This window comes from Oncorhynchus gorbuscha, linkage group LG14 (assembly GCF_021184085.1).
Source record: "Oncorhynchus gorbuscha isolate QuinsamMale2020 ecotype Even-year linkage group LG14, OgorEven_v1.0, whole genome shotgun sequence".
NCBI lineage: Eukaryota > Metazoa > Chordata > Actinopteri > Salmoniformes > Salmonidae > Oncorhynchus > Oncorhynchus gorbuscha.
In genome coordinates, this window is record NC_060186.1 from 39459302 (window position 1) to 39483094 (window position 23793).

General features: G+C 40.9%; 1 protein-coding gene across 1 annotated transcript in view; it reads right to left on the reverse strand.

Moving 5' to 3' along the window:
- ube2j1 (ubiquitin-conjugating enzyme E2, J1) overlaps positions 1-20042 on the reverse strand; it is a 30825-nt gene extending 10783 nt beyond the window's left edge. Inside the window, exon 1 of the mRNA XM_046298028.1 lies at positions 19707-20042. Coding sequence (XP_046153984.1) covers positions 19707-19737 — 31 coding nt within the window. The 5' untranslated portion in view covers positions 19738-20042. The remainder of the gene's footprint in view (positions 1-19706) is intronic.
- Between the last annotated feature and the right edge of the window lie 3751 nt (positions 20043-23793).

Sequence of the window (23793 nt, forward strand, 5' to 3'; positions counted from 1 at the left end):
TATCACCTCCACCCTACCTGTCACCCTAGACCCACTTCAATTTGCTACCGCCCCAACAGGTCCACAGACGATGCAATCGCCATCACACTGCCCAATCCCATCTGAACAAGAGGAATACCTATGTAAGAATGCTGTTCATTGCCTACAGCTCAGCATTCAACGCCATAGTACCCTCCAAACTCATCATTAAGCTCGAGTCCCTGGGTCTTGACACAGCCGTGTGCAACTGGGTTCTGGACTTCGTGACGGGCCACCCCCAGGTGGTGAAGGTAGGAAACAACATCTCCACTTCGCTGATCCTCAACACTGGGGCCCCACAAGGGTGCGTGCTCAGCCCCCATCTGTACTCCAGGTTCACCCACGACTGCGTGGCCATGCACGCCTCCAACTCAATCATCAAGTTTACAGACGACACTACAGTGGTGGGCTTGATTACCAACAACGACGAGACAGCCTACAGGGAAGTGGTGAGGGCACTCGGAGTGTGGTGTCAGGAAAATAATTTCTCACTCAATGTCAGCAAAACAAAAGAGGTGATTGTGGAAATCAGGAAACAGCAGAGGGAGCACCCCTCTATCCACAGACGGTATGGTACAGCAGTGGGGAAGGTGGAAAGTTTTAAGTTCCTCCGTGTACATATCACTGGTCAATGTTCCACACAGACAGTGTGGTGAAGGCACAACAGCAACAGCAAAATGTGGCATGTCACCGAAAACCCTGGTAATCAATCAGATTTGATGATTTGACATTGTGTGGTGTTGAGTGTGTTAATTACTGATCATCTACGTCTGCCAAAAATTTAAAATGTTAATCATAAAATCATTACAAATAATGGTCCTTCTGTAGCTCAGTTGGTAGAGCATGGCGCTTGTAATGCCAGGGTAGTGGGTTCGATCCCCGGGACCACCCATACGTAGAATGTATGCACACATGACTGTAAGTCGCTTTGGATAAAAGCGTCTGCTAAATGGCATATAATAATGCAAGGATTGTGCCATTCAGCAGGTGTCCATTCAAATGGTCAACACAAATCCAGCTTTGGATGAGTTAAAAATCTCTATGAGAGACTAAAAACCCATCAGTTGCAAATGGGTAGCCTAGGCTATATGAGGAGACTGCCTGGCTTGGAAACAGGAAGCACACGTGATGCCAAATTTGTGCAAGCTAAACTCCATGTAACTAGGGCTCATGGAAGAGGAAGTAAACACATTCGTATGGCAGTAGGGTCAAGCAGTAAAGCCAGGGTCAACTTCAGACATGATGTGCTCCCAACAGCTGAAAACATCTGTCGGTGTGTATTGACCCCTATGACATGAACGTTGATGCCTCCGGACTGTGTTCATCTGGACCAGTCCCTTTTACACAGATGTTTGCAATACGGCTCTATAACCATAAAGGACATATTCTCCTTGATTTAATGACCAGCAGCATTATTACACCTCTGCTGCTGGTCAGACTGATTGGCAGGAAGTGAACTAGGACATTTTGATGACCACATATTATCTCAGGACAAAGTGGGTGTTTCTCGATATGCATACTACCGTGCTCCAAGTGCATTCTCCGACAATGTTTTCGAATACATTCTTGTGAGGATGAGAGGGTGGATATTGCATAACACTTGAGAAGCACTCGCACTCCCCCTACTCTATTACCTCACACTATACCTCCCATTCACTGAACCTTCTTTCAGCCAGGACAATGGAAACAATAGATGAAACAAGATACACACAAAGCAAACGTTTTACGTCATAATTGTCAGCTAGATATGAGAATCGTAATAATCTATCTAGCCAGCTAGTTAAACAGGCAAAAATAAGTTAAAGCTAATGTTATGTACGGTAGATGTACATTTTCCGTGGGTAGCTACCAATTCTTCATGGCTAGTTATCAAGCCCTATTGACTTACTATGGATTTAACTACTGTCTTCCAGCCAGGTCAATTAAAAAATAAAAATACATTTTTTCAGTCAGTTAAGAACAAATTCTTATTTTCAATGACGGCATAGGGACAGTGGGTTAACTGCCTGTTCAGGGGCAGAACGTCAGATTTGTACCTTGTCAGCTCGGGGATTTGAACTTGCAACCTTTCAGTTACAAGTCCAACACTCTAACCCAGGGGTGTCAAACTCATTTCGCATCGTGGGCCACATACGGCCTAGGGAGATGTCAAGTGGGCCGGACCATTAAAATTATACCATACTCTGCTATAAATAACCAAAATATCATGTCTTTCCTTTGTTTTGGTGTAAAGAAGCACAAGAACATTAGGAAAATATTGAAATTTAATGAACTATCCTTTTACAAAACATTTCATGAAACACCTCATATTTCCTTAGACAAATGTGCAATTTACTTTTATCATTCACAAATATGCATTGCAACTGATCCCACTGATTGTACAAAGGCACAAAACTTTAATTGGTACTGAAAAATATAGTAATGCACTTTAAGATTAAATGAGACTTTTAAAGAAAGGAATTTTTAAACCACTTACACATACGCATATAAAATCTAAATGTAATCCCTGCGTACACCTTACAAACTAAGGAGAGTGATTTTAAATGTGTAATGAAGAAAGTGTTGCCTGTCCTGTAAATCTGTAAACTTCATACATGAAACATACATACACATACAATACATACTGAAAATTTATGGAGTTGTATGAACAGTAGAATTCCATCACACAACTTTTGTTTTGAAGCTGCTGACTAACATTAAAGTGCACATTTTTTAAATCACCACAGTAAGGATTCATCTTCACAGAGCTGTATTCTTTCAATGCAAACAGTATCTAAGGCAGCATTTTAAAGGTGTTAGTCTAGTCTGGACTTGTATTTGTACCTGAAACTTGGCATCTTTTGGCCTGTACAAGTGCATCAACACCAGGTGTCATGTCCTGACTAGCTGTCACTTTCAGAATGTCATTTAAGTGCTTGTTTGTGAGCCTTGAACGCATTTTTGTTTTATTGATATTCATCACTGAGAAAATTTGGTCACAAAGGTAGGTTGTCCCAAACATGCACAAAATTTTAGCAGCCAGGGCTGTTAATTTGGGGTACCCTGGTAGTAGATACTGATAAAATCTGTCCAGACCTACAGAGGCAAATTTGCCCTTCAAATCTGCATCACACTGCAAATCAATTATCTCTAGCTGAATTTCGACCGGCAGATCAGAAGCTTTAACTGTGAAAGGTGAGCGAAAACTGAAAATTCTGTCTCAAGTTCACCAAATACCTGAAAACGTTTCTCAAACTCCCGCAGTAGTCCTGCAATTTTGTCTTTGTACCGTTTCATGTCCGCATCAGGTCTGGTCACACACACATCTCTCAGACAGGGGAAATGAGCAGGGTTGCCATTTGCCAGTTGCATCTCCCACAAAGTCAGCTTCAACTTAAATGCATGTATGTTGTCAGAAAACTGTGTGACAACTTTTTGCAGCCTTGCAACATTTTGTTCAGATTGTTCAAGTGTTCAGTAATATCAACCAAGAATGCAAGGTCCCGTAGCCATTCCTGAGATTGTAATTCCAACACCGGTTTTCCTTTTTCTCCATGAACTGTCCGATTTCCTCTCGTAGATCAAAGAAATGCCTCAGCACAGCGCCTCGGCTTAACCATCTCACTTCAGTGTGGTATGGCAGGCTGTGGGTAATGTTGCTGTCGCTGAGAAGTTTGTCAAACTGACGATGGTTCAGACCTCTGGACCGGATGAAATTTACAGTGCGAACAACCACCTCCATGACGTGGTCCATTTTCAGCGACTTGCAACACAATGCCTCCTGGTGCAAAATACAGTGAAATGTCCAGAAACGATCTCCTCCATTAAGGGCTTGTACTTTGTCTTTGAACTTTGTCGCGACACCTGCTTTCTTTCCGACCATGTATTCCTCGTCAGGCTAATATTGGCAAAAGCTTGTCGCTTCTCGGGACATACAAGTTCAGCCGCCTTCATCATGCATCGTTTAACAAAGTCACCGTCGGAATACGGCTTCGATGCTAATGCTATTTCGCTAGCAATTAGGTAGCTGGCTTTTACCGCTGCTTCACTGACTTCTCGGCTCTGGATGAAAGTTGACTGCTGTTTCCTCAGACCCGCCAGCAATTCGTTAATCTTATCTCTTCTCAGATGTCCTTGCAAGCCGTCATATTTTTCGCTGTGATGAGTCTCGTAGTGGAGTCGAATATTATATTCCTTCAATACCGAAACTTGTTGCAAACACACCAAGCACAAAGGTTTTCCGTGCATCTCTGTAAATAAATAGGACGTGGTCCATTTTTCTTTGAAAATTCTACACTCCTTATCTACTTTTCTCCGTTTGGATAACGACATTTTGGCTAATGAAGGTGTAGCGGAGAGGTAGAGACCAAGGTATTAACAACGTCGTAACAAGCAGCAGATGGCGCATTGATACCGTCTGCTGTTTTCAGTCTGTCTCAGTGATGCGGCTTGTGTTCTACTCTGATGGAAAGAGTGCGCCCCTTAGCGGATAATACATGAATTGCAGCGAATTAAAAATATTAATTCCATGTCTTTTATGCATTTTTTCCACTTTCAAATTATCCTGCGGGCCTGATCGAACCTCCTTGGGGGCCGGTTCCGGCCCGCGGGCCGTATGTTTGACACCCCTGCTCTAACCACTAGGCTACCCTACCCGTCAATAGAGACGAAACAACATTTTCACAAAGCAAACGTTTTACTTCATAACTATCAGCTAGTTATACATGTGAAACGTAATAATGTAGCTAAACAGATAGTTTAATAACAGGCAAAAATGACCTAAAATGAATATTATGCATTCTTCATGACTATCTGGCTAGCTACAATAGCTAACAGTAGTAGCTAGCCAGTTAGCACAAATGACTTATTATGGGCTTGCGATCTATGGTACATAGGTAGGTAAACATGTAAAAATGAACTCAGCATGTATTTATTAACATATCAAGATGTAATTAAAAAAATGTCATATGTTGCTTGACTACAATATTCTGTGAATACGTAACATTTCATTCTGAAGTCGGAGTGTATTTTCTTTTTCTTCAGCTCAAACAATGGGCGCCATTGATTTGCAGAAATGTTGCATAATTTTTTATGTGGTTGCGTCATATCTTGCACACTTTGTATCGATGCATGCTTCAAAATATGAACAAACTGAGTACGCATTCGAAAAGTGCCCTCCATGCTCCGGTTCACATACTGAGAAAACGCTCCTTCTCCTGACGTCTCCAACCTTCTCAATTAATCTTCTTCAGGTCACAAGAAAATGAAAAAGACCCACTAGCCAGGTTGCAGGACCATTGTTCTTATTCAGCTCAAAGGACCACCAAAAAGAGCTGGAGTTTGTATAGGTGACATGTTATTTATTACATTTATTTTACAGGGACAATTCAGCAACAATACATGAAAGGCCATGTGTCATGATATTTTTATCATAGCTGTGTCCATGATGTCATAACACATGGACTCAAGTGTATTATTTATTTTTAACAATGAGCTAGCTACCAGCATTAAAAAGCAAGATTATGTCCCAAACCATACCATTTTCTACATTCACTGAACACTGGTTGAGTTCGAATTTCAATATTGAAACAATGTTGCAAATGTTGGAGATTATGTCTAGACCTTTAAAAAAATAGTAGTAGTAGTGCATTGGTAGGTAATGACGTAAGATGGCACTTTTAATGAATGTACTGGCCATGTGCATGTTGTCTAGTATATCATGGGCAGCATAGGTTCTAACAATGGGAATTCCAAATATAGAAGACTAAAAGTAAGCCTGTGAAATGAGCTCAGGAGGAGTGGGGACCAACGGGATGGAAGGAAACCCTGGCCGGTCTGACTGTCTTAAAACTTTACCACCAATCAAATCCTTGCTTCCTCCATTCCTTTCAAAGCACATTGATTGGTGGAGACGATTCAAGGTCCCTCCCTTGTACCTGCTCCTCCAATGAGCTTTTAAGTTTTTTTTAAAGGAATTGAGGAAACAAGGACAGAAGAAGCAAGGATTTGACCGCTAGTAATGTTTTTCAGACCCCTGTGTGACTGTAGGGCAGAGAGCAGGGGAAGGAAAGCAGTTAAAGGCAGTGGAACAGAGGCTCTGACGTCACACCTCCCAGGGCATGTGTTCCAGATCTGATCCCGCCTCTGGCCAGACACTCTAAAGATGTAACTATCTGTACCATTCTGTAATCCTGCACTGGAAAGATAACAAAAATGAAGGAAAGTCTGTGTGTGTGTGTGTGTGTGTGTGTGTGTGTGTGTGTGTGTGTGTGTGTGTGTGTGTGTGTGTGTGTGTGTGTGTGTGTGTGTGTGTGTGTGTGTGTGTGTGTGTGTGTGTGTGTGTGTGTGTGTGTGTGTGTGTGTGTGTGTGTGTGTGTGTGTGTGTGTGATAAGAATGCACTGATTAAACCCCCCCCCTCCTCCTTCAAGTGTTTACCCACAGACAACAGGGTCACAGACACTAGGAAGTAGGAACCCAGATCAAGTTGAGCTTCCTGAACATTTGTTGGGGTTTAAACACAAGATGAGATTAATCAGAAGAGGAGGTTGACAGAGCTGGGACGATAAACCGAAACATTACTGACACCAATTACCTACGGCAATAATTTTGCTGATGTCCTTCATTACGATAAACAGCATATAGTAGAAAAAAATTGAAATGAAGTACAATTGCTAATATGGGTGATTGTTAATAGGACAATTGATGGCTACAACTGTCAAACTAGTAGTAGTAGTTAAAGGATAACAAAAAAATAACTAAGGTGCACAATAATGTTAATAAACATAGAATTCTATTTATCATTATCGCATCAATTCAGGCAATTTATCACGACATGGATTTGTCTCTCTCTCCCAACTTTATAACATGCTAATAAGTGCATAAGACTATCAATAGCTACTTGATGGTTTGCATGAAACCTTTCGGTGAGCGAATGACATGACAGTTGACAGTGTGACCAAAGCAATGGGGGAAATCATATTTTTCAAAGAGAATGACTGTCCTGAGAAATCTCTTTTTACATCCAGATGTCAGCTTAGTGATGCCAGTGGTTCCTATTGACACTTTAAATCAAGCTTAGAAGTCATCTTGTAGAATACACCAGCAGATGCATTTCCGTCGACAATCAACAGTGGAGAAACAATCCTTAACTACAGCTTGGAAATCTGTAATAAAAAAACAATAGATACCTAAGCTTCAACAGAAAGCAGCACAGTACAACAAAGCTGTCAGTGTTGGAGACTACACTGGAATAACAGTACATACAGTTAAAGTCGGAAGTTTACATACACTTAGGTTGGAGTCATTAAAACTTGTTTTTCAACCACTTCGCTCAGCAAGCGAGAAGCCACTGCTCTAAAACCGGCATAAAAAAAGCCAGATTATGGTTTGCAACTGATCATGGGGACAAATATCGTAATTTTTGGAGAAATGTCCTCTGGTCTGATGAAACAAAAATAGAACTGTTTGGCCATAATGACCATTGTTATGTTTGGAGGAAAAAGGGAGAGGCTTGCAAGCAGAAGAACACCATCCCAACCGTGAACCTGCACACGTCTAGACAATAGTGTCCCATCCTCTTAGTTAGATGTGGGTGAGGGGTGGTTATAGCATTTCCTTCACATGACCCATCAATTTAGACAAGTGTGTCGGGTAAGCGTCACCTACTAACGATAAAATATTTATCAAATATTTTTTATCTGGACACTTTGTTTTTGATATTGCTACTATGCAAGTACTATCACTGTACCATTTACACCTTCTGTATCCTGTGCGTGACACATACATTTAGATTTTACTTGATATAGTGTGTGTTTACCACATGGCCTCACATGTGAACCCTTAAAGAGAAGGGTGGGTTTAAGGCTTAAGAGGGTGTGAATGATCCTGAATGGGTGTAGACAAAGAAGAGCTCTCCAGTCGGTGTACCAAAACATTCAAGTGCCATTTTCTCAAAAGTAGGGTTACTTTCAAAGCCTAATTACTTTCCAATTGTTCCTCAACTGCAGTGTATGATATACCATTTGCTAGCTGAGTCTCTACTTTTATCTGATGTAAAAAAAAACACAATTTCAAATTTTGCTACATATGACCGAATCGAGGCGGTCCGTCACATATTGACCAAAGACTGTAGGGAGCCAAGAAGTAATTGTAGAAAATAGCCTATATGGTTTGCACAGTATAGTGGAATGTGTGTTAGTATGTGTACGAACTACAACCTCTTCCCTAACGCACTGATACATTTGGCCCACAGAAACCCTGGACCAGAAGAGTCTGCAAGGGTGATGCGTGGTGTAAGTTGCCCTGACAGCCACTGAGTTTTAACACTGTCCAAACTGGAGCACGACTCCCCAGCAGGACTTCACACAACAAGCCTGCAGAGCTATCAACCCTTCCTTTCTCTCTCCCCAGCAGCAACAGATGATGCATTCACACACTGAAGGAGCTACTGCGGAGGAGGAGGACCATGTGTACAAATCCCTGGAGTGTGCTTATGAGCAGAAAAAGGTGTATTTCCTGGTCTAAAAATAAGTGAGGGAGTCTATATGCTACGTGTGGATATTGTTGTTGGTTGTAACCATATTTAAGTTGATACCTCTCCTGTTGTGCGGTGGCAGACAAAATCTTACACTTGGGACTTCTTTTAGGGTTCCCGAGCGGCACATCGGTCTAAGGCACTGCATCTCAGTGCTAGAGGCGTAACTACAGACCCTGGCTCAATTCCAGGCTGTATCAATCCGGCTGTGATTGGGAGTCCCATAGGGCAGCGTCCAGGGTAGGTCGTCATTGTAAATATGAATTTGTTCTTAACGGACTTGCCTAGTTAAATTTAAAAAATACAAAGAAGTGGTTGAGCGGTGTGAAAATGACTGAGGTGAGATATGGTATAGCTATCAAAGCTCCAAGCTTTGATAGCAGTGCCAATGGCGGCTCAGACACCGTCTGTGCCACTAAACCCTCCAGTCATGGGCCTGATCCCCGGGCCATGGCAGCTGTCAACAGTAGCTTGTCCCAGATCTCATTGGGTAATATGGGTCCCTCCTGCAACTCCCACATAGTGGTCGTCTCTCTCAGCAGCTGGCTGAATCATTTTGTGAGTGTTTTTCAGAAACACCCTGATTAACCAGGGTTGATACAGTAGGCTGGTGGGATGAGCAGTCACTATGCAAATACTGTGTACTGAGGGGTTTAAATTGGGATTTTATTTGACTAATCAAAACAGGTTTTTGTAGGGTTGATTTCCAGATTTAACACTAGCACAGTGTGGTCTGCTTGTGTGGGAACACCACCCCTTCTGTGATGATTATCTAGATGAGACAGCTGTTGGGCATTTCCATGTAAAGGACCCATGAGCACCAATGTGAAGTTTATAGAAGCATGTCAAATCGGGTGTTAAATAAAAGCTAACAGTTCATATTTTTTAGATATTATTATTTTTTTTAGATAAAGACACACACACACACACACACACACACACACACACACACACACACACACACACACACACACACACACACACACACACACACACACACACACACACACACACACACACACACACACACACACACACACACACACACACACACACAGCTTTCAGAAAGTATTCATACCCCTTGACTTATTCCACATTTTGTTGTGAATTCAAAATTGATTAAATAGATGTTTTTCCCCTCACCCATCTACACATTTACATTTTACATTTACATTTAAGTCATTTAGCAGACGCTCTTATCCAGAGCGACTTACAATACGCCAAAGTGAAAACATGTTTTTAGAAATGTTTGCAAATGTATTGAAAATAAAATACAGAAATATCTCCTAATGATAAGTATTCACACCCAAGTCATTACATCACCTTTGTTAGAATCACCTTTGGCAGCAATTACAGCTGTGAGTCTTTCTGAGTAAGTCTCTAAAGCAGTGTTCACGTTGGCAATTTGAAGTGACTTATTTCATTTTTTGGGGCATTTCTGATTTGAATGAGTTCTTTTTCCTGCCGTCTGAACAGCCAAGAAGCACATGGAATCGGATAGTTCAAGCCACATTTTAAACCACCTTCGTAGGTCATTTGAAGTCGGATACAAATCTGATTCCTAGCCATGTGACTTGCGTCTAACTGGTCAAATCTGATTTATTTGCCCTCAAGTGGTTTGGCATATCTTGTTGCTTGCGAGCTACTCTGTTGACAGTTTGACAAGAACGTGTATGTGGTAGCCAACTAGCTTGCTAATTGATAACAAACAAATTAGTGAATGTGCCAGAAAGCTAAACAGCTACTTAGTTGACTGCTGTGGCTAGCCAAAAAGGACTTGTTTTGAAAGTTAGATAACCTTATCCTTTGAAGCTTTAAAAGTGTTCTTACACTATGATTTGGAACCTTCAAAGCAACTGGGAAACATCCATGGCAGGCATTGTTGTTACCTTAGCTTGCTACATAACTTCTGATTGATAGGAAGCACGAGCACCACCAATCAGCCTACATCACTGCACACAAACCCGTCGTTACCATGACAACTAACGTAACCATGTCAGAAAATGACTGCTGTCTGAATACACACAAATCCGATTTGGTCACTTGCAACTTGGACATTCGATATTTAAAAACTGATTTGAGCATTAAGGCCTGCAGTGTGAACAATGTTTTAGAGTTTTGCACACCTGGATTGAACAATAGTTGCACATTAGTCATTAAAAAAAATATTTAAACTCTGTCAAGTTGGTGGTTGATCATTGCTAGACAGCCATTTTCAAGTCTTGCCATAGATCCGATTTAAGTCAAAACTGTAACTAGGCCACTCAGGAACATTCCATGTTGTCCTAGTAAGCAACTTCAGTGTATATTTGGTCTTGTTTTTGAGGTTATTGTCCTGCTGAAAGGTGTTTTTTTTCACTGTTATTTAACCAGGTAGGCTAGCTGAGAACAAGTTCTCATTTGCAACTGCGACCTGGCCAAGATAAAGCATAGCAGTGTGAACAGACAACAACACAGAGTTACACATGGAGTAAACAATTAACAATAAACAAGCCAATAACATAGTAGAAACAAATGTATCTATATACATTGTGTATGGTATACAGAATGTCTCCCAGTGTCTGTTGGAAAGCAGACAACCAGGTTTCCTCTAGAATTTTGCATGTGCTTAGTTCTATTCCATTTCGTTTTAACCCCCTAAAAACTCCTTAGTCCTTGCCGATTACAAGCATACTCATAACACGATGCAGCCACTACCATGCTTGAAAATATGAAGAGTGGTACTCAGTGATGTGTGGTGTTGGATTTGTCCCAAACATAACACTTTGTATTCAGGACAAAGTTAATTTCTTTACCATTTAAAAAAAAAAGTTTTCCTTTAGTGCCTTATTGCAAACAGGATGGATGTTTTTGAAATATTTGTTTTATTCTGTACGACAATGTTGATCCATCCACAGTGTTATCCTATCACAGCCATTAAACTAACTGTTTTAAAGTCACCATTGGCCTCATGGTAAAATCCCTGAGTGGTTTCCTTCCTCTCTGCAACTAAGTTAGGAAGGACGCCTGTATCTTTGTAATGACTGGGTGTCTTGATACACCATTCAAAGTGTAATTAATAACTTCACCATACTCAAAGGGATATTCAATGTATTTTTTTTATACCAATAGATGCCCTTCTTTGCAAGGCATTGGTTGAATCTGTGCTGATCGATCTTACGGATAATTATAAGTGTGGGGTACAGAACTTTGGTTCATTCAAAAATCATGTCCATGCAACTTATGTGACTTGTGAAGCAAATGTTTTACTCCTGAACTTATTTAGGCTTGCCATAACAAAAAGGGTTTGACTACTTATTGACTCAAGACATTATTCCATTTTGACATTATTGGTTAGTGTGGGTCTCGTAGGCCAGAGACACAAAATCTCAATTTAATTCATTTTAAATTCAGGCTGTTAACACAACAAAATGCAGAAAAAGGCCTGGGGTGTGAATACCTGCTGAAGGCACTGCACATTTTTCAACCATTTGCTATCCTAAATATTAGGAAAAAGCAAAGGCTCTGATTTCTGTTCAAAGATGGAAAGGGAGTCTAAGAAAACACCTACCAGGAAAAAAAGTCTTACTGTATTAGAAATACATCAATCTTGTGTAAGTTTAAGAAACTTTGCCTTGTGCCTTGTAATTCCATTACCTAAACCCCACATCTCTCCCTCATAAGGGAGGATGATGAAAGTTCACCGAAAAAACGAGTAGGTAGACCTACATATTAGTGTTTCTACTGATATCTATTTGGCTTATGAATTATTAAGTGATTAAAACTCAAAAAGCTGACAGCCCTACTGTTTCTGCAGACATAGTTGAATCTTCATTTGCAACGGATATTTAAGGGTTTTTGGAAAAGATGGTCAACAAAGTGAGGGAGATTTGACCTAAATTCTGTTTCCAAAATGTGTTGTTCGGTCCAATGTTCAGTGTAAATTATTAAGTGGTACATGTGCATAGAGTTCTATGGCTTGTTAAACTTTGGAATCAATTGTTTTTGTTTGGCATACATTTTAATGTGAAAGCGTCTCAGTGCAATTCCGTTACCGTGATATTGCCCTGCAATTGTGATGAACATAAAATATAGCATAACACTTCATACCAAGATTGAACATTTAGCCTACTTTGTCATGAAGTTGCCATTGCCCATTTGTTACCTAGTAGAGGTACATAGGCTATATGTATTTTAACTCTGAAACTGGGGAGTTTGATGCAGAGCCTTATTGTTCACGGGCTATATTACAACCTGAAGGGCCACTGAGCACTTCAAGAACCACCCATCATTAAGTCCAAATCATTCGGTTTGGGGAATAAACACGGGCCCCAACACTGCTTTTTACATAACCTTACACTTATTATAATATAGCTCGTGAAAAATAAGGCTATGCATCAAACTCCCCAGATTCAGAGTTAAAAGTTTACATATAGCCTATGTCCCTACTAAGTCCAATTCCTTCGGTTTGGGGAATAAACACCGACTCCCTTTGAAAGCACTGCATCAGGCTTCAAAAACACTTCTTTTGGTTATGGCGGGGAAAAGAAAAGCCTGAAGAAAATAAAAAGCATTGTTTTGTATGTGGGCGGTCGAATCGACATTGTCTTGGAGCAGTCTGGTATAGTCCGCACTCGTTGTGTTTCCCAGGGGACAGAAAGAGGAGATATGCTGTTTTCGGACATCCTCCGACAGCGAACATGCACCCTTGTGTAGACTAAACAACTCAGCCATCCCTCATTAAAGCCACTATGGGGTGAGGGGCTTTTGCAGTGAGAGTCAGGCTATCGGTTAAGCATGATGTATCATAATAATTCACTAGGTAGGACAAAGAACTAACAGGACCTTAGGAAATCCTTAAAGGCTCAGTGCACTCAAACTGGATTATCCTGTGTTTTATTTTACATTTCCATACTATGAGGTTGGAATAATACTGGGAAATTCTGAGAATGCCCTTTTAGTGTAAAAATGCCTGAAATTGAAAAGAATGCCTGAAATTTCAGCCTGCTTTGGTGGGATGGAGTTTTGGCCTTCCATGTTGACATCACCATGTGGTAAATTAGTTAATAGATCAATGAGAGAGTTCCAAACCTCTCTGACAATAATAGCTCATTTTCAGTTTTCCCCTCCCCACTCAGCCCACTCCCAAACAGCAAGATTCTTGCTTGAGAAATTGCCCTTTGCTAAGAAGCCATTTGTTTATTTTTTACAATTTTAAATTTAAAACACAGTAAGGTACTTAATTGTAACTCAGAAATTATTTGATATTGAGATAAGGCTGCATTGAACCTTTAATAACAGTATAGCATCATTTGCTCAGTACGAATCAAGCTTCAAAATCCTATATTAACCCGGATCTGGACAACAGTGACATCAAGCCTTGCACAAGTGCTCTTACTGAGGCTTCAGACTTTTAAATCAATACTGATACTCACATCTGATTACTGTTGTTACGATACCATCATTTTGACTTCAATACTGATACCAGGTTTAGTATCACGATACTCGATACCAAAACGATTAAAACAATTATACCACAGGGGAAGAAAAGGCATATTAGCCAAATTCACAAAATGACACTTGATGCAGACAGATAAACTCAGCTACTGCTCTGTTCAATCGTTGGGCATCTTTTGAGTTCAATATCATTATATCTGAAATTTGATGTCAACATTTCAGACATCCATGTATGCATTAATGAATGAATTATACAATCAATTAGACGTTGTTTTTACCAATCTAACTACATAACAAAGGTCATCATTTATTTGAATGCTAAATCTCTATTGATAAACTATTGAGGTTGGTTTCGCTGATTTCATGGGGCTACAGATGACAACCTGTTTCCTTCCATTTGAGACTCAATTTTATTGTACTGCTTAACAACATTTGCCTAGAAGAAGCAATCTCTTATTTTATGAAATTACATGCTGTCTTTAAGACCCAATAATGATGTCATGGATACATGCCCACACAGTCAGTTGAGTTAGGTGAGGGAGTGAGATAGACATGTCACGGACAAAAGTATCTTTGGATGTGAGGGAGAGACGATTAAGTGAATCAATAAAGTTTTTGGGGACAAACAGCTTAAAAATCAGCATATCTTTACAAAGTATTTCGGTAGTGAATTGATGTTAGCTTCCTTCAGCTGTAGGCTAGAAAGGAATGTTAGCCTACAAAGCTGGAAGCTATGAGTATCTTATTGCATTGTAAAGTGTTCAAGCCTGTATGGGCATTGTTTTGCAAACAGTAATTAACAGTTTCAACATGCCTTGTCGCAATATTTAAGTGTGTTCATTTCTGTGCAGCATGAGTGGGGAGCTAACATGTTGCAGCCCAGACTCCCAGTGCTCTAGCATTGTATGAGTAAGTGGAGTAGGCGAGAGGCATGCACGGTGCGCTTGTGACAGACTTGATCGTTCCAATCAGTAGATGATGTGAGACACATTTGACAGAAGTACCGAAAGTAACAAATTCTACTACCAAACCACTTTTCATGTTCTAGTATATGTTGGTATACCATGCAACACTACTGCTGATACACATAAACCAGATGTGTTGCAGACAGTCAGTGACGTTTCTTTCTTAACTGGATCAGTTGCTTGCTCTGCTGGATAAGTGGAACTCACCCTTGTCTCCCTGTGGAAGCTTTGGACCCTGGGATTAAACACCTCGCTCTGCAACTGGATCCTGGACTTCCTGACGGGCTGCCCCCAGGTGGTGAGGGTAGGCAACAACACATCTGCCACACTGATTCTCAACAGAGGGGCCCCTCAGGGGTTCGTGTTTAGTCCCCACCTGTACTCTCTGTTCATCCATGACTGTGTGGCCAAGCCCGACACCATCATTAAATGTACAGGATGACACAACGGTGGTAAGCTTGATCACCAACAACAATGAAACAGCCTATAGGGAGGAGGTCAGAGACCTGGAAGTGTGATACCAGGACAACAACCTCTCCCTCAGCATGATCAAGACAAAGGAGATGATAGTGGACTACAGGAAAGGGCCGAGCACGTCCCCATTCTCATCTGTAGTGGAGCAGGTTGAGATCTTCAAGTTCCTTGGTGTCCACCAACAAACTATCATGGTCCAACACACCAAGACAGTAGTGAAGAGGGCACGACAACACCTATTCCTCCTCAGGAGACTGAAAATATTTGGCATGGGTCCTCAAAAAGTACTACAGTTGCACCATCGAGAGCATCCTGACCGGTTGTATCACCGCCTGGTATGACAACTGCTCGGCCTCCGACCGCAAGGCTCTACAGAGGGTAGTGCGTACTGTCCAGTACATCACTGGGGCAAAGCTTCCTGTCATTCAGGACCTCTATACCAGGCTGTATCAGAGGAAGGCCTTAAAAATTGCCAAAGACTTCAGCCACCCAAGTCAGACTGTTCTCTCTGCTACGGCACGGCAAGCGGTACCGGAGCTCCAAGTCTAGGTCCAAAAGGCTTCTAAACAGCTTCTACCCACAAGCCATAAGACTGCTGAACAGCTAATCAAATGGCTACCCACTCTATTTGCATTGACCCCCCTCCCCTGCTACTCGCTGTTTATTATCTACGCATAGTCACTTTACCCCTATACTACCTCAATTACCTCGACTAACCTGTACCCCCGCACATTGGCCCGGTACCCCCTGTATATAGCCTTGTTATTTGATTGTTTGGGCCTCTATTTTTTAGATTAGTAAAATTTGTTTTTGAACTCTTATTTTTCTTAAAACTGCATTGTTGTTTAAGGGCTTGTAAGTAAGCATTTCACGGTAAGGTCTATAACTGTTGTATTCGGCGCATGTGACAAATAACATTCGATTTAAAGTTGTGCTGTGACTGTCCCTAAAGAGGAACAGACACGGTGGCAAGTTGCGACAGAGACCATCTCTAGACTTGACAGTTCATGCAGCTTCAGTATCCTGATCGTAGAATTCCGATCATGGAATTCCGAACGCGTCATGCATCTACACCGACATTTAAAATGCGTCTACCGTATTCACAGTGTGCCTGGATTCTCTTTTCCTCTGTGATATCAAAATTGCAGTATGCATTCTACAAACGGTGGAATAGGCAAAATATTATAACACAACAAATAATGGCACCTGTAACCTCTGTAGCTAGCCAGCAAGCAATGCTAAAGGGATTGCAAAGGGTTTAACTTTTTTCCCCCTAAATATTAGCTAGCTGACTATCATTTATGAGGGCAGCAAACACGTTCCTCACATACTACGAACGTATTTCCTCCAATGTTTTAATGAAAAGATGCCTCTCTGTCCCAGAACACTAGTTTTCTGAGGAGACAGAGGAGAAATACAAACACAATGCATCCCTGATCACCTCCTGAATTGGTTAACCAGATATGAAAACAATCAGACCAGTCTTTTTCAATGCGATCTTCATATTCTGAGAGCAGAAGTCACATGTAAGTATCAAGTGTAGGCTACCTGAAAGACGTGGAGGAACTAATTCAGGATCTTTGTCCTCAGTCGGGATTCACTGCCCTAGTACTTTGTTTGTTTGTGAAACCATAAAGCAAAGATTTGCTGATTTCAAAGCTGATTGTCCACAAAAGCATTAATTCACTTAAATCGCCTCTCCCTCACATCCAAAGATAGTTTCCCCTTTTGTCTGTCATGTCTCTCCCTAACTGAGCTCAACAGACTGGGTGGGCAAATCAACTTAATGAATGACATCATTACTTAGCAATCTCTTATTTTAAGACTACTTCTATGCAAATGTTGTTGATCAGTACAATAAAATAAGTTTCAATTGGTGAGTACGGCACAGTACATCACTGGTGCCGAGCTCCCTGCCATCCAGGACCTCTATACCAGGTGGTGTCAGATAAAGGCCCGACGTTTCTTCAAAAAGACTCCAGCCACCCAAGCCATAGATTGTTCCCTCTGCTACCGTGCGGCAAGTGGTACCAGTGCCCCAAGTCTGGAACCAACAAGACCCTAAACAGCTTCTACCCCAAGCCATAAGACTGCTAAACAAGACTGCTCAACAGCTAATCAAATGGATACCCGGACTACCTGCAATGACCCTTTTTTTAACTAACTCTCTTGCACAGACTCTGTGCACACACATTATGCACACACAAACCCCAACACACACACATAATATTGCTATAAAATCGTAACACAGAGAATCACAATACATATCATATTGGCACCTAAATATTGTGATAATATCTGGTAATCCCTGGCAATTCCCAGCCCTAGTCAAAAGTAGTGCACTATATAGGGAACAGGGTGCCATTTGGGACATAAACCTCTAGGTTAGGAAAGGGGAGTGGTCAGTAGTAAACTCAGACAATTCCATCATTGCCCAGGTCTCTAAATCCTATTGTATTATTATGAATTTGGTTAAAAGTCATTATGTAACGGTGTCTCCCTGCTCACAGGACCCAACCTGTCTGAATTGTCCCCAGTTGCCTGCAAACACTAAAATGCGTTACGTAAGATTTTGTGTACAGGATTATAATCCTATCCCACAGGTCCACTGACTGACACCCTGCTCACCGCAGGAGTCAGGAGGCCCATGTGGCAGCAGAGGCTTTTCTTCTGTCACACCCACTCATTGTTATTATGAGACGCAGCTAAAGAAGGGCTCCACATAGTATGCATCCCAAATGGAACCATATTCCCTACATAGTGCACTACTTTTGAACAGGGCCCATAGTGTTCTGATCAGAAGTAGTGCATTATATATGGAATAGGGTGCCATTTGGGACATAAACCTCCTCTAGGTTAGGAAGGGGGAGTGGTCAGTAGTAAACTCAGACAATTCCATCATTGCCCAGGTCTCTAAATCCTGGCACTGTGATGCTGTGCCTTAGACCACTGCGCCACTCGGGAGGCCCTCATTGTGGGTTTCTAATGACATTTCTTAACAGAAGTCAGCTCTACAAGCTTTTGGGACCTGTCTCAGAGACAATGTCACGCTCACCTTACAACAATAAGCTATTGAAAAATGGAGACAGTGATACTCTAAGCATAGGTTCTCCATTTGCTTATCCACACAAAAAAATGGGATACTGTAAATGCATAAACTACCAGAAAGTGGTGTAGCCATTTCCTTACTTTGACTTGACCACCTTTCAAAACTGGAAGCAAATCTTTATTTGATCCTCTCTCAACACCCTGACTCAACTATAGCCTCAGCCTTATTTTGACCCCCTCTCAAAATCCAAACACTAGCTAACCCAAGCTGTATTTGTAAACCCTTCCTTTAAGACCTTAAATGCAGCCCACACCGGGTGCGCAAGGACAAGACAACTTTGATCTACAATATTCTGAGCAGAGAATTTTAAAATCTTTCCCCAACCCTCCACACTATACTCGATCTAGCATTGAGGACAGGACTTACAGGCCAGAAAATGCTTTATGCAAAAACAAGGTTTCGGTACATATTTCTTGACACAGCCCAAGGCTGGCCAAAGAAGGCAGAAAATGAAATCTAGAAACCATGTCTAATTTGAGCTAGTGAGGAAACCACAGAACCGACTGAACACATGGAGCTTAGTGTAACTGATTAGCTGTGGTTGAAAGTGACATGTTCCAACCCACTCGGCTGTTCATGTTAAGATAATTCTGCACCTGCCACCAGTGTGCACGTGTGTGTCCTTGTACCAGGCAAGCCAGTCAGAGGCTGAATAACAATGTCAACCCCAGAGGTGTCTGATATAGGTTCACTATTTTGGAGTGATCATAGCCAGGGCCCACTGCTCAGATTACTGTCTTTTTGGGTAAGGTGTTAGTGAATAACAAATAACTTAAAGACACCAACTTTAGATTTATCTATGCTCAAAGACTCCACTAAGTCGGATCAAATGAACAGCAACACGAAAATAGACAAAAGTATATCATGACTTCAATTATTCTATTAGTGTCCGTGAAGTTGAGGTTAGGCTACGTGTTAGCTACTAAGTGACAGAACGCCTGTAAAAGGCCATAACGTCTAGATTATTTCTTAATATTATGGCATTGTCATTTGTATTCAAATATCATTGGGCAAATAGTTTGCTAAACATACAGTCAAACAAGCTAGCGAACGCTAGATATTATCAGCATTATGGTGGAGTCACTTCTACATGATGGGAAACCCAATGCGAATAAAGCCAAATCCTTTCTGCTAGGCTAAATAGCATTAGCGAGTTCGACATATTGTAGTCTGTGTCATTTACGAACTTACCTGGGCTCTTGAGGTTATATTTGTTCTCCATTTTAACAAGTCAAATGGCCTCAAAATGTAGCTCGCGTCTGTTTAGGAGAGACAGCTGACACACGCACATCCAGCTAACACTAGCCAATACTGACTTTTGATTCGTCCAAAACATGCGAGCAATGTATTCGGTAAAGCTCACCGAGTGCCAAAAGTCGTATGCAGTTTACCCTAAAAAGCTGTCATATGCGTTAGTTAGCTAGAAAGGAAGTCCTGACGTGGCACAAGTTTGTTGTTCCACGAATTTGGTGAGCGACCTGTTCGAACAGAGAAGAATGTCAGTCGTGTGACGTCACATGAAAACGTAAACAGGAAGTAGTAGAACTGTAAATTATTTGAACGCCAAAACTTTATTAACACACTTTCTTTCTTTCCCTCCATTAAGATATACTGAACAAAAATATCAATGCAAAATGCAATAATTTCTAATATTTTGCTGTTACAGTACATAAGGAAATCAGTAAATTCAAATAAATTCCTTAGGCCCTTATCTAAGAATTTCACATGACTGGGCAGGGGTGTAGCCATGGGTGGGCATAGGCCCACCTACTTAGGAGCCAGGCACACTCACTGGGGACCCAGGCCCAGCCAACCAGAATGAGTTTTTCCCCACAAAAGGGCTTCATTACAGACATCAATTATCTTCAGCACCTCCTCAATTCTCTGGAAACAGCTCTGGGGGACATTCCTGCAGTCAGCATGCCAATTGCACGCTCCTTCAAAACTTGAGACATCTGTGGCATTGTGTTGCGTGACAAAACGGCACATTTTAGAGTGGCCTTTTATTGTCCCCAGCACAAGATGCACCTGTGTAATGATCATGCTGTTTAATCAACTTCTTGATATGACACAGCTGTCAGGTGGATGGTTATCTTGGCAAAGGAGAAATGCTCACGAACAGGGATACAATGCTTACTTACAGGGATGTAAACAGATTTGTGCACATTTGAGAGGAATAAGCTTTTTCTGAATTTGGAATATATCTTGAATCTTTTATTTCAGCTCATGAAGCATTGGACCAGCACTTTACATGTTGCGTTTATATTTTTTGTAAATTGTTTATATTTGCGTGCATGCGAGATAGAGATATAGAGAGGTGGAAACTGAGCTGCACTTCCTAACCTGCCAAATGTATAACCATATTAGATACATATTTCCCACAGATTACACCAAAAACAAATCAAATTTTGATAAACTCCCATATCTATTGGGTGAAATATCACAGTGTGCCATCACAGTAGCAAGATTTGTGACCTGTTGCCACAAGAAAAGGGCAACTATAAGGATCGACGCTGGAGACGAGAAGCAAGTACATGGAGTGAACATTTAATGAACATTTAATTAGCACGAACAGGACAGCGTCTGGACATATACACATAACAACATTAATGCAGACACAGCGAACAAACGGGGGAGCAGACAGTTATAGATGGGGCAATCAACGAAGGGAAGGAGTCCAGGTGAGTCCAATGACTGCTGCTGCATAATGATGATGACAGGTATGCATAAAATGAAGGGCAGCCTAGTGCCCTCGAGCGCCAGAGGGAGAGCGGGAGCAGGCGTGACAGCAACCAGTGATGAATAAACACCATTGTAAATACAACCCATATTTGTTTATTTATTTTCCCTTTTGTACTTTGACTATTTGCACATCGTTATAACTCTATTCCTATGAGTGTAATGTTTCCTGTTCATTTTTGACTGTTTATTTCACTTTTGTTTATCTATTTCACTTGCTTTGGCAATGTAAACATATGTTTCCCATGCCAATAAAGCCATTTGAATTGAAATTGATACATCTATTCAACAAAACTGTACTCAAAATTTACTGAGAGCATATTCTATCATTTGAGCCAAAGCAGGATATTAGCTATTTATTCAGAAACACTTTTAATGGGATTGCAGTGCCCCTTCATAGCTCCATGCTGAAATAGGATTAAAGGGAGGGCTGTGCAGCTGTGGTTAATGTCATCTCTACAGTACCCCAGGGCCCTTCCCTTCTACCTCTTTGCCCTCCAGTCGACTCTGTCTCTGGACTGCCAGCCAGATGTCCCCCACATCAGCCTGCCAATTTGCATCAAGAGAAAAATTAGTGCACAGGATTATGTGTTTTTTAATCTTCAATTGATTAAATCCCCCTCAAATGATTCACAAAAAAATACATGACATCATTTTTTGATATCACACTCAAAATCAATGAGTGCCCAGCAGGAAATTTCTGACTGTGTGCATTACTAATGTGGCCGGCCATTCCATAGCTGACTCCCATTTTATAACATCATCATAAAAGACAGCACATAATCAGGGTTGGATATTGACACCCACCACCCTCCAAATGTGGGTAGATTTTGTAATTGGCGGCTAAATAAGAATGTCTATTTTACGAGCCACGTTGGCGGGTGGTCACACAAAGCATCTGGGAACAGTAAACAATTATATGAAAAACCCACATGTAGAAGTTGGTTGAATTGACAAGAAAGGTGTGACATTGTTCTAGTGTTTCTTTGCCAGTTACATCGTTTTGTTCACCCGCTAGATTGTTTTCAATTTTAGTTTGAGTTTATTGCAACTGCCTGCTGCTAGGAAGACATTGCAGTCAGAGATTTTTTTTCATCAGACAATGGAGTGACCAAGTTACCACGGTAACGGCCCATCCCTTAAAGGGGTAGCTGAAAATGTTTAGCTGTGTTTGAATACCCAGACAAACATACTTAATGAGTATATACTATAAATTCATGTTTGTACACTGTAAATGAACGGTATCCTTTCAGTTGAGTGTACAAGTGCTTCCTCCTGTCTACCGGAAGTTGATGCTGTTGCTATGCAACTTCTTGTTAGCTTTTTGGCATAACAAATTACTAGCTAGCTAGACATCTTACGACTTCATTAACAATGTCCACTGAGAACGCACAACTATACCACGTAGCTAAGCTAAGAATGACATGAATGATCAAGTCAATAAATGTTGGGTAGTTAGATAGCATAGAGTTAATATACTGGCATATTAGTAGCCAAGCAACTTTGGGTAGCTTGCTAACATACTGGTTCATACAAGCAATTGCTGTAATGATATGCTATGCGGTTCGTAAGGATAGTGTAGCTATCAAATTGTCAGCCAAAATAAGGTGTAATGTAACTTATTTGAAAAATCATTACTTTATTACATTGCTAAACATTTTCTTAACATTTGTCATAATTAGTTAAAGCAATGAATTTGTATTAGCTCTTGTCGGATTTCAGCTGCATATTTTCCACCATTTTCTTCAAATCTGAAAACGTTGTGAAGCCACGAAGAATTGCATTATGGGCCCTAAAAGCACAGAAATACTGTCCACTGCTTGTAGACTTTGTATTTTGGGGAATGTAGTATGAAATCTGGGATTTCTTTTAATACTAACTATACACATACTATGACCAATAAGCATACTACATACTCCATTTATGTCACACATAGTAAGGTTGGTGTGGTTAGTATGAGTATTCGATTCAAAAACATGAGCTGGCCGCACACCCAGAAACATGAGTATGTGTGGAGGTGCTGACTAACTGCGAACAAACTATAAACTATCAAAAGAAAGAAAGTTGCACACTCCATATATAAACTCCCAGCAATTTAATGAGTATTTACCAACGTTTCGGCATCACTGTAAAACTGATATTTGAAAATAAAAGAAACCTTAACCTGACAACAAATTAGATATTGGCAAAACAAACTAACAGCTCGGCACAGTCATGCCGAAACGTTGGTAAATACCCATTACATTTCTGGGAGTTTATACATTGAGTGTGCGACTTTCTTTATTTTGATAGTTTATAGTTTATTCGCCTTTAGTCAGCACCTCCACACACGTATTTTTCTGGGTGTGCGTCAGCTCATGTTTTTTAATGTAGATTGAAAAGTTTTAAAAATCTCATTTACTTATGTGTAAATAAACCATATGGAATTGTTTGGGCAGGATCAGGTAGTCAGGTGGAGGATTTGATCAAAAGGCTGGAACATATGACTTTATTGGAGCAGCCCTTGTAGAAAAAGTGAAGAGAACTCAGATGCTTCTCT